This window comes from Camellia sinensis, chromosome 3, assembly GCF_055761805.1.
Source record: "Camellia sinensis isolate YWXY chromosome 3, ASM5576180v1, whole genome shotgun sequence".
NCBI lineage: Eukaryota > Viridiplantae > Streptophyta > Magnoliopsida > Ericales > Theaceae > Camellia > Camellia sinensis.
This window is the reverse complement of record NC_138963.1, coordinates 187,585,199-187,600,265: the sequence shown is the minus strand read 5'-3', so window position 1 is coordinate 187,600,265 and position 15,067 is coordinate 187,585,199. Positions and strand designations below refer to the sequence as shown.

At 46.0% G+C, this 15,067-nt stretch overlaps 1 protein-coding gene across 2 annotated transcripts; it reads right to left on the bottom strand.

Moving 5' to 3' along the window:
• Positions 1–117: 117 nt before the first annotated feature.
• On the bottom strand, positions 118–14,459 carry LOC114280228 (pyridoxine/pyridoxamine 5'-phosphate oxidase 1, chloroplastic). Of its 2 annotated transcripts, XM_082921695.1 has the most exons (5): positions 14,224–14,459; positions 833–1,000; positions 641–709; positions 355–521; positions 118–200 (listed from the first exon to the last, which is right to left on the bottom strand). In XM_082921695.1, the coding sequence occupies exons 1-3, from the start codon at positions 14,356–14,358 to the stop codon at positions 671–673; spliced, it is 342 nt and encodes a 113-aa protein (XP_082777821.1). In that variant the 5' UTR covers positions 14,359–14,459; the 3' UTR covers positions 118–200; positions 355–521; positions 641–670. The 2 variants fall into 2 exon arrangements, with proteins under 2 accessions (XP_082777821.1, XP_082777822.1); XM_082921696.1 differs by lacking the exon at positions 641–709.
• Positions 14,460–15,067: the final 608 nt, after the last annotated feature.

The window sequence follows — 15,067 nt, the reverse complement described above, 5'->3', positions numbered from 1 at the left end:
CTCTAGAAACTCGAGAGAAATATTGTTCACTCTCAGAGTTGATACGTCAATTTGCGGAGGCTTTCCAATTCGGACACACATAAAAGTGCCAGGATATGGTGGAAGTTGAAGTTTATATTTACCTACAATAGATGGTGGAACAAATCTGCCACCTAGAAAGTGGTGTGGACCGCAAAATCTTTTGGCACACAACTTTGGAGCTGTTAAAGAAACCTAGAACATCATAAAGTTGCATTGATGATGCGGTTCACTCGAGGTGGAGAAGTATAATTTTATGACAATATCAAATTATAACTATCAAATCAAACTGTCAAGTAAAAGGTACACCAAAAGTTCCCATCAAAGTATATATACCAGCATATCAGGTTTAATGCCTTCTCCGTTGATATCTCCTTCTTCAACATGCCACCCAGATGGAATATCTATGGAGACAACAATAGGTGATTCCTGATGCATTCGATGATGATTTTGAATAGATATCGGCCTTTGGATCAGTACATCAAAAGGAGGCCTTGGGGTACCTGCAGGATTTAAAGGTATAAATCAAAGAAGAGAGAGAGAGAGAGAGAGAGAGAGAGAGAGAGAGAGAGAGAGAGAGAGAGAGAGAGAGAGACTCAGAAACTGAAAAAGAAGAAATTACCGCGAAATGAAAATCCAAACATCGCATCTACTAGAATATCAAAGTCATTCGATAGGTCCATGGACAGATCTTCAACCGAGAGGAAAGGAACACACGGTGATTCCAGCCACAAAATTACTACTACGATAAAAACTTCAAAAATATATAATCTAACCTTCCACCAATATTTCAACTTCAGTCCTATTGCCATACCTGAGTCACCAGACCATCATAAAGAGGTTTAGGAGCACGCTTTGGATAACAAACAGATAGTTTATATCCAAAGTGATGCAGATGACGAGCAGCTACACGACCATCACTACCATTGTTCCCAGGACCACAAATAGTAAGAACACGATTATACTCAGTTGATCTGTAGACCTGTCAAAAGATAGCCCAAAAAAAAATCATACAACTTGAATCAGGTTCTTAAATTTTTGAAAAGGTCAATATTTCTCGCTGAGAGAAAATTATGAACCATTAAGCCCCCAAAGATAGTAACGGAGATAAAAAGGGAAAACTAAACCACTATATCTCTCAACAACTAAGCAGCACAGGTATGGATACAGTTCAAGGATAACGATACAGACACGTTGACACAATAATTTTCAAAAAAACATGACACAAAAACACAAGAAGAACACTATAACAATATATATATATATATATATATAACACAAGAAGAACACTATAACAATGTATTATATATTGATATGCATAAATGAAAATAATTACCGTTTCTTCATTTTTTACATTACAAATACATTCATATTTTATTATATCATAACAGTAAGATATCATTTTCCACATTATACATATTGTAAAAGAAATGTGAACAAAAAGTCCTAACATCTATTTTACGAGTCTCTATTCATAAACAAATTGGAAGTCTTCCATTCTAGAATTCTTAAATGATAAAATCTATAAGTCTAAAGGAGTGATTAATAGGTATAAATACACATTGTTTGTAGGGTAAAATTCACTTAACCTCCATGTGCTATGACCTGGTAGCATTATACACTGTATTTCAAAAATAGCCACATACCTCCATACAATGGTAACTTCTAACCTTAAGGCCATGTCTGTTTGGACAGACTGAATTATTTTGGATTAATATTCCCATGACTAATAGTCCTAGGACTACGAATCCCTTTGAATTGTGTATCCTATACTATATTTGGATTGAGTGAAGATTATGAGGAGAGACTAATAGTCTAGACTTTAGCTTATTCCTCCAATTTATATCCCATCCCTCTCTGTGGGATTGAATAGTACATCATATGTGGAATATCATATCCGAACGGATTATTAATCCGTACTTCAATTATTTAACCAAACATCGGATTAATAATTTTATTGGACTATTAATCCAATTCCAAGCCCATGTCTATCCAAACAAACATGCCTAACAGTAATACTCCTTAGCTACCTTTTGTTCACAGATTATTTTTTAACGTATCCCATATCACATCAACCAATTAAATAATTGATGATACAGTTACCACACAACGGGTCCCAGATGGAATGCGTCGGACTAATCCACGCCTCTTCAACCGGTAACTGGGTGCTCAGGCCCACCAGAGAACCTGCACACAAGCTCAACAGGGGAACGGGGAGTCCCCCAGGGAACCCTCCGACAAGCAAGTTAGAGAGAGAGAGAAGTGTAATGTAGAGATATGAATTGGAAATAGAAAAACTTAACCTTCTTCTTGCCTTCAACATTTGCTTATATCCTTTGGTCATTATTTCGCTGTCCCTTCCGACCTGCCATCTTGGCCGAAAGTCTATGCTGTAACTTACCTTGTTCAGGATAAAGGGATGTTGTTCCGACGGAGAGGTGTTGTCATAATAAATGCTGTGATGGGCTGCATTAATGGTGATGTGCAGTGGCAAACTTTGCAGATCTTGGTCTGCTGATGTGGCTTGTCTTTTACCTGCCATATGTCTGAATGTCATTGGCTCTTTATGCCACGTTGGATTCCAGCTGTTCTGGACTTCACCAGCTGGGTTATGTATTGGGCTCTAAGTGATGGGCTTGGGTTGTTCATAGTGGGCTATGGCCTTTATAGGCTTACCCACGTCAGTAGTCCCCCATTCCCGAGTACAGCTTTAGTCCAACGAAGGGAATACTACTGAAGAGAATGAGGGTGTTAGAGATTGGCAGGATGGAGGTTGACCGGCAGGGGTGACCGAGTGGGTGGACCGACCGCGAGGTTGATCGACCGTGAGGTGGAACGAGTGGAAGGGAAGTCCATGAGGTGGACTGACCGCGAATCGTGGCCGAGTGGAAGGGAGAACCATGAGGTGGACCGACCGCGAATCGTGGCCGAGTGAAAAGGCTGACCATGAGGAGGACCAACCGCAAAGGGTAAGGTGGAGGGGCGCGCGGTTCAAGAGGCGGCGTGTCACATGGTGTTTTGAAGTAGAAAATACAGGGTAAAGGGAGGAGACAGTGGATCATGGTCATACACGTGGCAACATCTCGTGGGGGGGAGATTAGGTGTTGGATCAGAAATGAAACGATAGGTCATTATGGGTGTTAAAAAGACAGTTTTGGCGGATGTTCAAACTGGCGCAAATTAATTGCGACCCTTGGAATACGGGCAAGCCTTGGGCTTTTGGCATTATTTGATTTACCTACTTCTTTGCGAAAAATCAAAACATCCCAAGTGTTAACTCCTTTGTTGCTGACGATACACCTCTGCAACATTTTTTCAATTTCCTTGCACCTGCATCCGAAGCGATTCGCAGACATACCATAGAAATGGCCCAAGAAGAAGCTGTGAATGTCAAGATGGATCCGCTTGGTGATGATGACGCAGTGGAGTTAGCAGAGCAGTATAGGATGGAGAGGCAAATGGAGAGGGTGGGGGAACCGGTGGTACGATCTCATGCTTCCACTATGATAGCAGCTCCGAAGCCAATCAGCCAGGCGGAACCAGATCACTGGCACACGAAGGCTGACAAATCAACGGTTACCACAGCAGAATTGGAGGCTATTCGCGAAAAATACCAGGTGCCTGCTGAAATAGAATTATTGTTGCCGACGTCAACGGAAAGGCCATCCGACGCAAGGCCGGGGGAGTTTGCCTTTACGAGGAAGCATTGAAGGGAGGACTGAGGCTACCACTGTCGCAAGTGGTGGTAGATGTCCTAAATCGTTTGGAGGTGGCACCGGGCCAACTAATGCCCAACGCGTGGAAGATTGTACTGGCCTGTGCAAGCACGTGGCCAAAGGCGAACGAGGGGGCAGTCATGACAGTAGACGAATTCTTCGCATGTTATAAGGCCTCAGGACAACAAAAGACTTGGGTGACGTTGCAGGCGGCGGCAGAGAGGGGTCTGGTGGCGGGGCTACCGTCATCAATTAAAGGTTGGAGGCCGCGGTGGTTCTATGTGTCGGGGAATAGAGGGGCTGGGGTGCGCACGGTGTGGAGAGTGCCCACCAAATCTGTAGAGCCAAAACTGGGAGCAGCGGCAGAGGAGAGAATAAAGAAAGTGAAGGCATGGTGGGAGAAGGAGGGGGTCAGGTAGGACGAACTCGTTCAACCCTAGCCTTATTTGGAGCGAGGTTGGGTCCTCAGCCGAGCGGTGGAGATCTGAGGTGAGCTGAATTGGAGGCGAGGAGGAAAGCACAAGAGGCTGAGGACATGGCCATCCTCGCCAAAGCCAATAAGTTCAAAGAGTCCCAGGAAGACTGACCGCCGAAGCAGATTGCAAGGGAGAGGATCCGACCTCGCCCCAAACCCTTGGGAAAAAAAGACTTAGGTGGATTTGTGCCCCGACTGCCCCTAGCAGATCCTTTGAAGGAGAGGGCTTTGAAGAAGATGAAGGTGGAGGGCGTGGTAAAGAAGAAGAGGAGAGTGAGGAGGAGTGAAGAAGAGCCTGCCGTGAAGAGGAGGAGGGAAGTGATAGCAGGAGAGACCAGCATGGCCAAGGAGGCAGAGAAGGGGGGAATGGAGGAGACCCCAAGAGGGGTGGTTGTCCCAGAAGTGGTGGAGATCGCCTCGGAGAGAGTGGAGGTCGTCCCAATAATAGTGGAGATCGCCTCAGAGGTGGCGAGGGTCGCCCCCAAAGTGCAAGTAGAAGGTAGGGCAACTAGCCCTGAGCCAAGGGGAGGAAAACAGCCCCAGAGGGGTCCTGCGCCCCAAGGAGGGGGTGTCAGGCTGACGACCGGGATCTACCACGCTCGCGCAGTGGCTGGGCGGCTGGAGGGAGAAGAAGGCCCAACCAGGGCAGGTGCAGATCGTCTTGTGGGGATCGTGGATGAGGCAACCGTGCGCTCAGTAGCCAAATTCAATGAGGTTGAGTTGCTGAGGCGTTATGCTCTGCTCAAATGGAGGTAACCACCTTAGCAGGAGCTCTGTTGAGAAAGGCAGCAGCTGCAAAGATGAGGGCAGACGAGGCCAAGGCTCAACTTGCAAGTTTGAAGGCGGAGCGTGCAGGCTGGGAGAGTGCCCATGCTGAGCTGCGAGCGATCAAGTTGGAGTTGAAGAACGAACGCCGCCAGGTTGTGTCGCTCGAGTTCCAACTGGCAAGCGAGCAGAAGAAGCTGGGGGATGCTCAAAAGGACTGCGTGGTCGCCATCAAACGATTTGAAGAGGCTATGACCAGCAATGAAAATCTGCGTGCCCAGTAGATCAAGGAAAAAGAAGACGCAGACCAGGAAATTACTGGGCTGCAGAAAGAGCTGGAAGATGAGCGTGTTAAGGCAATGGAGGGGAGAGAGGCCCTGCAGAAGGAGTTGCAGGAAGAGAGGGCCAAGGCGGCTGCTGAAATGGCGACCCTGCAGAAGGAGTTGGAGGAGAAGAGGGCCAAGGCGGCTGCTGAAAGGGCGACCCTGCAGAAGGAGTTGGAGGAGAAGAGAGCTAGGGCAGCTTCTGAAATGGCGGCATACCCCGATCTGTGTGTTGTAGTAGTGGATCAGTTCAAGAGGTCTGCTGAATTTCAGATGGCGGTTGATGCCGCGGTCGCCAGCAGCTTGGCAAGGGAGGAGTCTGGGGGGGCGAGCCCGTCGAGGACGACCGCTGGGGACAGGACTGAGGCAGAAATTATTGAGAGCTTCCAGCGGTCCGACTTCTATAAACACGAAATGGCTGAGTTCTGGGACAGTGGTTGGAAGATGTTCGAGCGTAAAGCTAAGGAGTTGTTCCCAGACTTAGACCTGAGTAGTGTAAAAATTGACGACGACGATGTGGCCCAAACCCCCCTGGATGAGGGTATTGAAGAAGAAGACCTCGTGTCCAGTAAGGAAGAGTAATTGAAGAAGAAGAAGAAGAAGAAGACCTTGTACTTAGAGTTGTTTTTGTGTGTTTGTTTTTGTTTTTGAATTACTGTAATGAACTTATGTACAAATTTGTGAATAAATAAAATTTCAGTTGTGTTTTCATTCGATTGTCTGTGCTTGTGCATCTGAAATGAATGAGAATGGTGGCGTGTGTGCATTTGCAAAGTGGAGGTAAAGTTGTAATAAAAACTAAATTTAAGAACTCCTCAATGTAGAGTGGAAGTGAATCTGTAATCAAAACTCAATGCAAAGTAAAGTTAAAGGCTCCTCAATGCAGAGTGAAATTGAACTTGTAATAAAAACTCAATGCAGAGTAAAGTTAAGAACTCCTTAATGCATAGTGGAATTTAAAATGTAATAAAATTATGAGTTTGTGTTTGCCACACTGCTGAAGTGGATGAGAATGGTTTATTGGAGTTAGGCTTGACTAGTAAGAAAAGAGGTTGACTTGTAAAAGTTGATGGAGAAGGAAATAATCTGACTAGCAAAGGAAACATATAAGAACGTCGTTGGAATTTGACTAAGTGAAAAGTGGTGTAAAAACTTGAACCTAGAATTGTGACTAAGTATGTCTACTAATGCGACGAGTATGCGTGCTCAGTTGGGGCTAAGCTGTGATTTACTGGCGTTACAAGTAACTCAGTTTGGACCTAGAATTGTGGCGCTCAGTTTGGTTGAGACTTGTTAGGCTTGGTCTGGCTGAGGCTTGGTCTGGCCGAGTGCTTCATGCTCAGTCTGACTAAGGCTTTTGGTGCTCAGTCTTGCTGAGGCTTTTGGTGCTCAGTCTGGCTGAGGCTATTGGCGCTCAGTGCTCAGTCTGGCTAAGGCTGTTGGCGCTCGGTCTGGCCGAGGCGCTCGGTGTTCAGTCTGGCAGAGGCTGTTGGCGCTCGGTCTGGCCGAGGCTTTTGGTGCTCAGTCTGGCTGAGGCTGTTGGCGCTCGGTCTGGCCAAGGCTTTTGGTACTCAGTCTATCTGAGGCTTTTTTTTTTTTTTTTTTTTTTGCTTAGTCTGGCTGAGGCTTTTTAATAAGTGCTGCAACAAAAATGTTATTGAGACAACACACAGATAGTTGAGATATAAAATTATTGTCATGGAAAGTGCGATCCAGTTGATCAAAATTTACATTATGCCAGGGGAGAACAAGTATGTTCATGTGTGTAAATTCGTCAAAAAGAAAATACAATAACTGAGCAATAAAAAGGTAGGAGTTTATTAAAAGTAGCGCTTCAAGTGTTCAACATTTCATGGGTGGAGGAGGTCTTGACTTTCCATGTCCTGAAATCGGTAAGTGCCCGGACGTGGTCGGGCTTTTACAACGTAAGGTCCCTCCCATTTAGCTTCCAGTTTACCCTCAGTCGAATTTTTAGTGGCAAGAGTTACTTCTCTCAAGACAAGGTCCCCTACAGCGAACTCCCTTGGTCGGACTTTACGGTTGTAGTGTGTTCTCATTTTCTTTGGTATGAGGTCAATCTGACAGTGGTGGTCTCTCTGAGCTCTTCAATTAGGTCTAAGTCTGCCCAACGGAGTTCTTCGGTTAGTTCTGGATCTGGATGTAAAACCCTTGGGGTAGGCAGACCGACTTCCACTGGAATAACCGCCTCAGCGCCGTATGTTAAGCGGAAAGGGGTTTCCCCAGTGGGAGTCCGAGCTGTAGTTCAGTAAGCCCAGAGTACATTCGGTAATTCCTCAACCCAAAGTCCCTTAGCAGCTTCTAGCTTAGTTTTGATGATCTTTAGAAGAGAACGGTTGGTGACCTCGACTTAACCATTGGCTTGGGGATGACCTGGGGAGGAGAAACAGGGTTGGATCTGCAGGTCTGCACAGAACTTCCTGTACTTGGCATTGTCGAATTGTTTGCCGTTATCGGAGACGATGGCTTGAGAGATGCCAAACCTACATACGATCGACTGCCAGATGAATTTGGTTGTGTTCCGTTTGGTATTGGTGGCGAGGGGTTCTGCTTCTACCCACTTGGTGATGTAATCAATGGCGACAATCGCGAACTTGGTTTGGCCTCGGCCGGTGGGAAGTGGACCAACTAAATCGATCACCCATTTGGCGAATGGATAAGGACTGCAAAGTGTGATCAACTCGGTGGGAGGAGCATAGAAGATGTTGGCGAAGCGTTGACATTTATCACATTTGAGCACGAAGTCGGTCGCATCTTGGTTGAGGGTAGGCCAGAAATATCCAGTGCGAACTATTTTGTGGGCTAGGGACTAGCCGCCTGAATGATTACCGCAGATACCCTCATGGATTTCTCGCATCACATAGGTTGCTTGAGCTAGACTGAGGCATCGCAGATACGGGTGTGAAAAACCACGTTTGTACAAAACACCACTAACGAGGATGTAATTGTACGACCGGGCCTTAACTTTGGCGGCTTGCTGTTGGTCATATGGAAGTTCCCCCGTTGTCAAAAAAGAAAGATGTCCGACGCCCAAGGGATGGGCTCATTCTGGAGGAACTGCAATTCTTGCTGATCAGGAGAAATGGCAGGGTGGGCCAAGTATTCGAGACGGACACCATGGCTGCGGTCGGACTGGTCTACAAAAGTCAACTGAGCCATCTCGTCTGCCTTTGAGTTTTCCGCCCGAGGAATGTGCTGGATATGGAAGGTATTGAAGAGACGAACGAGGGGAAGGGCAATATCCCTGTAAGCCCGCATTGTGTCCTCCTTTGCATCGAATTACCCCGTAATTTGTCCGACAATGAGTTAGGAGTCGCTGAACACCCGGATATGGCTGACACCAATATCCCTGACTAGGCGGAGCCCTGCTATCAATGCCTCATATTCGGCCTCATTGTTACTGGCATCGAACAAGAAACGGAGAGCATATTTGAAATAACCACCCTCAGAGGCGGTGAGGATAAGGCCAGCCCCACTGCTTTCTCTGCGGGATGATCCGTCAACATTGAGAGTCCAAGAATGAGGGTCCTCTGGCTCGGTAGGGGTTGGTGGGGGCGGAGTGGCCGTGGTTGGGGGTAGGATTAGTGAACTCCAGGATGAAATCGGCGACAGCCTGCCCTTTAATTGCTGTTCGAGGTCGGTAGGAGATGTCAAACTGGCTGAGTTCCACCGACCATTGCATGAGTCTGCCAGAGAGCTCTGGTTGCTGCATTACCTTCTTCAAAGATTGGTCAGTGAGGACCACTATGGAATGGGTTTGGAAGTAAGGACGGAGTGACCAGGGCCAAGGACAATTTTTCTAACAGTGGGTAATTCTGCTCGGCGCCCCTAAGGGCCCGATTGATGTAGTAGACCAGCTGTTGAACAAAGTCGTCTTCCCTGATAAGAGCTGCACTGACTGCGGTGCTTGAAACGGCTAAGTAGAGGAAGAGGGGTTCGCCAGTGATTGCCTGAGAAAGGAGGGGGGGTTGGCCATGCACTGCTTCAACTGCTGAAAGGCCTCTTCGGACTCGATTGTCCATTCAAAAGTTTACCGAAGAGCTCTGAAGAAGGGGAAGCACTTATCCGTTGCGCGGGAAATGAAGCAGTTAAGGGCGGCAACTCGGCCAGTGAGTCTTTAAACTTCCTTAACTGTTCTAGGTGACTGCATTTCAATCAAGGCTTTGATCTTTTCAGGGTTAGCTTCGATGCCCCGCTGACTGACTATGAAGCCCAAGAACTTCCCAGATCCTACGCCGAAGGCGCACTTCTCCGGATTGAGCTTCATCTGGTACTTCCGTAGGGTGGCGAAGGTTTCTCGCAGGTCAGTCAGATGGTCAGCGGAGAGTTTGCTCTTGACTAGCATGTCATCGACATATACTTCCATGTTCCGACCGATCTGATGATGGAAAACGACGTTGACCAACCGTTGGTAGGTGGCCCCAGCATTTTTCAGTCTGAATGGTATCACTTGGTAATGGTAGGTGCCTCGGTCGGTAATAAAGAAGATGTGTTCCCGATCAGATGGATGCATCAGAATTTGGTTATACCCAGAGAAGGCATCCATGAAGCTGAGCATTTGGTGACCGGCCGTGCCGTCGACCAGCAGATCTATGTAGGGAAGAGGATAACTGTCTTTGGGGCAAGCGCGGTTGAGGTCTGAGTAGTCGACACAAAGTCACCATTTACCATTGTTCTTGTGAACCAGGACCACGTTTGACAACCATCTAGGGTAGTCCACGTTCTTGATGAATTGGGCCTTAAGGAGCTTGTCAACCTCTGCGGCAATAAGAGTATTGCGCTCAGGATGAAAGATGCGCTGCTTCTGGCGGTAAGGTCGGAATGGGGTTCAATGCTGAGGCGATGGGTTATGAAGGAGGGGTCAATACCCGGCATGTCTGAATGGGTCCAGGCAAAGACATCATTGTGCTCGGTCAGGAGGGCAGTGAGGTCGGCCTTTGCTTGGGGGGATAGATGGCTGCCGATTTTGGCAGTTTTTGTTGGGTTAGTGGGGTCGATGGGAACCTCCACGAGCTCCTTCACAAGTTCTCCTCTGACCAACTCGTCCTCATCTTGGATGTCAAGTCCTTCAATGATCATGGCTTCCTTCAGCTTGACTTCTTTTAGTGAGACAACATAGCATTCACTGGCCACGGTCTGCTCTCCCTTTACAGTCCCGACCCCCAGATCGGTAAGAAACTTAACGGCAACGTGATAAGTTGATGTGATAGCTTGGAAGGTATTTAAGGCAGTGCGGCCAAGGATGATGTTGTAGGTGGATGGGTAGTCGACGACAAGGAAGGTGAGCAACTTTGTAGTCTACCGTAGGTACTCGCCAATTGTGATGGGAAGATCAATGGAGCCGATGGAGGTGACCCAGTCACCAGTGAAACCGACCAAAGGGGTTTGGAGAGGAGACAGACTTTCCTCCCCAATTTTGAGCTGGCGAAAGCAGTTGAGAAAGATGATGTCTGAAGAACTGCCGTTGTCGATGAAAACTCTTCTGACCTTGTAGTTGGAGAAGAGGGCAGAAATGACGAAAGGGTCATCATGAGGGTAGCGGATGCCTATACAGTCGGCGTCCGTGAAGGTGATAGGCTCGGTCCACTGCTTGGGCTGTTTGGAGGGTCGATCGACCGTGGCAACTGCTTTGTTTGAGCCCTGCCTTATCTTCCTGAGTTCTGCCCTCTAAGCCGAGCGGGATGGTCCCCCGCAAGCAAGGCCGCCTAAAATAACTCTGATCTCTCCAACAGGTGGAGGAGGGTTGCCTGGCGGCCGAGGTTGCTGTGGAGGGCGATCATGGCCTTGGTTAGGTTGGGCTGGCTGCCGGGGGGTGCGCCGGCGGTTGTTTCTGAGGGGCTCAATTCTTTGCCTTTGCTGAGGGTGGGTGTCCGTGAACCGGCTAAGACGCCCCTAGCATATGAGGGTCTCGACCTGATCTTTGAGGTTAACGCACTCATCGGTGTTATGGCCATGGTCCTGGTGGAAACGGTAATATTTAGACTGGTCTTTCCGATTGGAGGAGGTTCGTGACGGTTGGGGCCATTTGAGGGGGTAGTCCCGCTAGATCTGATTGAGGACTTGTTCCATGGGAGAGTTATGGGGTGTGTACTGCTCAAACCGACTGGGCGGTCGGGCTTGTGCCAACCGGTCAGCTCGAGAGGGCCGTTCGGTATAGTGTCGTGTTGGCTATTATACTGTGTGTTTCTGGGTTCTGAGTCTTTTCTCTTTTCTCTACAGGTCGGGTTTTTGGTTATGGGATCTTGCCGGGCGGCTAGGGAATCCTCAGCGTTCATGTATTTTTGGGCTTTGGAGAGTAAGGCTGCCATGAAGGTTGGGGGGTTTTTAGAGAGGGAGAATAGGAAGTCGGACGACCACAGACCGGCCATGAAAGTAGTGAGGATGACCTTGTCATCATTTTCCGCAACTTGTAGGGCCTCGATGTTGAAGCAGGTAACAAAACTGCGTAGCGACTCCCCCTCGGTCTATTGAATGTTGAGGAGTTGGGTTGCTGGGCGTCGTTGGCGCTGGACTGCAATAAAATGGCTGAGGAATGAGTCACTGAGATGCTGGAAAGTAGAGACAGAGTCTGCTGGTAACTGGCTAAACCACAGCCGAGCTGACCCTTTCAGCATTACGGGGAAAGCTCGACACATGATCTCGTCAAGGAATGCATGGAGGATCATGAGGGTTCTGTAGGTCTCCAGATAGTCGACTGGGTCCGTCGTATCGTCAAAAGAGTCGATGGTGAGCATCTTGAACTTGGAGGGTAGAGGTTTGTCGCGGATGGAGGCGACAAATGGTGAGTTTGCTGTGGTAGAGGGTTTATGCTAGATGTTCTGCATGACCCCCTGGAGTTGGAGCTTCATGGCTCGGAGTTCCGCATCCCAGAGAGGGATGTGGTCACCTCCGGAGGGCAACGGGGGCTGGACACTGCTAGCCTCTCCTTCAAGGATTGGCGGCGGGATCGATGGTTGTGGGCCCCGGGGTGGTAGGTGTATACCTGGGGGAGGGGGTTGCAAGCCTTCTCTGTTGGGCGGATTAGGCTGCTGAATAGTATGGCTTGGGGCTTGTTCGTAGGTGGGAGGAATATCGGGAGGTGGTGGAGGGGGCATGGGAAGGTTTCTTTGGAGTAAGGCATTGATCAGGGCTTGGTTTTGCTCGGCCATGCAGTTAATACTATTGGTAAGCTCAATGAAATATTGTGGTGGGTTGTTTGGATTGGGGGGGTCGGCTTAGTGGTCGGCAGCATTTTGGTGAGAAGCCATGGATCTAGTCGTGACCATACACTTCGATAGGTAGCGAGAAAGGGTTATTAGAATGGGGTCTCCGGCGACAGTGAACACAACTGGCGCGATGAGCAAAGCTTTCCCACAGACGACGCCAACTGATGATACAGTTACTACACAACGGGTCCTAGTTGGAATGGGTCGGACTAATCCACGCCTCTTCAACCGGTAACTGGGTGTTCAGGCCCACCAGAGAACCTGCACACAAGTTCAATAGGGGAACAGGGAGTCCCCCAACAAACCCTCCGACGAGCAAGTTAGAGAAAGAGAAGTGTAATGTAGAGATATGAATTGGAGATAGAAAAACTTAACCTTCTTCTTGCCTTCAACATTTGCTTATATCCTTTGGTCATCATTTCAATGTCCCTTCCGACCTGCCATCTTGGCCGAAAGTCTATGCTGTAGCTTACCTTGTTCAGGGTAAATGGGTGTTGTTCTGACAGAGAGGTGTTGTCGTAATAAATACTGTGATGGGCTGCATTAATGGTGATGTGCAGTGGCAATAACTTTGCAGATCTTTATCTGCTGATATGGCTTATCCCAATGTTTTAAAAACCGAACCGGTGAATGAACTGGAAAAATGATCGGGTGGACGGGTCACCGGTTCAACCGTCGGGTTGAACCGGAATCGAACCGTGACGTCATAAATATATTAAAATTATATTTAAATAAAAATATAAGTAATCAAATTATAAATTAAAAATTTTAATAATCTTAAATATTTCTCTTAATACTTTTTTTATTAAAAAATATAAAAATATATTTAAAAATATTATTAATTTTCATTTTGGAAGAAGAATTTAAATATTTAATATTTCTTCCATATGATTTTAATTCAAACACTTTGATTGAAAGAAGAGCAAAATTTTTGGAGGGATTTCAAATTTTAAGTTTCCCTCCAATGAATTTGATTGAATTTGAAAAAAATAGGCCGGTTTTTTCAAATGGCCGGTTTAAGAGGGTCGACCGGACCGGAACCCCATCCGGTCACCGGTTGAACCGGCCGGTCCGGTCCGGTTTTTAAAACCATGGCTTATCCTTTACCTGCCGTATGTCTGAATGGCATTGGCTCTTTATGCCACGTTGGATTCCAGTTGTTTTGGACTTCACTATAGCTGGGTTGTGTATTAGGCTCTAAGTGATGGGCTTGGGTTGTTCATAGTGGGCTATGGCCTTTATGGGCTTACCCACGTCAATAATTAATACAAATTCCCTTTATAATCTAATTTCTAACTTTTTTTTAAACATAATTCCTAATTTATTTACATCTTTAATATCAAATGAGTAATGTTAAAGACCCCAAATATTCTACCAAAAGTTTTACCAAATGTCTCACATGGGTTGGGACCTATACAATGTGGGTCCCACACCCATGTAAGACATTTAGTAAAATTTTTGATAGAATTTTTGAGACCTCTAGCACTTTTTATATCAAATACCCATCATAGCAATTAATTCAATTTGAGAGGAAGGAAACCCAAAAAATGTTTAAAACTTACCTCGGCAATTGCAGTAGCAACACTCAAACCGGCCAATTCCGACAAATACCATGACACCAAGCGTCTTTAATAACAATTCAGTGATTATTATCGGATAGCTTAAGAAACAGAGCTGAGTATTAAAATTGAAAACTAACTAACCATTAACTGAACGACACTGAAGCCAAGAGGACCCATGAGGATGTCATCGATCTCGGCTGCTTCTCGCTGAGACAGGTACGAAATAGAGTCCCAACTGTTCAAGCTCTGCAGTGACGGAACAGCTCTACTAGCCATTCCTCTCACTTCTTCACCGGAGCTCCAACCCAACCCTACCCTAGAATCAACACTCACTCGGTAGTTACATTAATCAGTTACACGCGCCGAGACAATAATAGGAGAAGGGTCCCCCTGGTGAATAAATAAAACGGGAATTATTTATTCAGTCCAAGTTTTAAAAACTAATTACATGTTATACTGTTTGTTTGGATTAAAATTACTTTTAAAAAAATATTTTTTTGATATTTGATATAATAGAATGAAAGTTAACAAAAAAAAATATTTTTTTATGATCAATAGAACAAATATACATATTTGGACAAAAAAATGTTTTTTAATTTTAGGATAAATTACAAATACACCTCTTGAGATTTGATTAAAATACAAATCGCCCCTCTAATTTTGAAAATTATATTCCACTTTCTAAGATTTCTAATTTCATAACAAATCGTCCATTTTATTAATAACTCATCAAATTAATTAACAATTTTTAATGATGTTGGAAATATGTTTCAATTAACAATTTAAGTAATTTTATTATTGTATAGGAGAGCAATTATGAATTTTATTTTTTTTAATTAGTTCTGGTAAATAAAAATTTTAACAATGGATGTTTGTAATTTTCCAAACCACAAGGGGTATTCTATACTTTAAGCAAACCTCAGGGACTGTATTTGTAATTCACCCTTAATTTTGAAAAACGAAAAATATTTTTCGAACTAAAATT

What these genes read in the sequence shown, in the direction of transcription:
- LOC114280228 (XM_082921695.1), bottom strand. Translation starts at nt 14,358, where the DNA reads ATGGCTAGTAGAGCTGTTCCGTCACTGCAGAGCTTGAACAGTTGGGAC. An exon ending in TCAGTGTCGTTCAGTTAATG is followed by an intron (nt 1,001 to 14,223) that starts GTTAGTTAGTTT and finishes ATCTTTTGACAG; the next exon opens with GTCTACAGATCAACTGAGTA. An exon ending in ATGATGGTCTGGTGACTCAG is followed by an intron (nt 710 to 832) that starts GTATGGCAATAG and finishes TCTCGGTTGAAG; the next exon opens with ATCTGTCCATGGACCTATCG.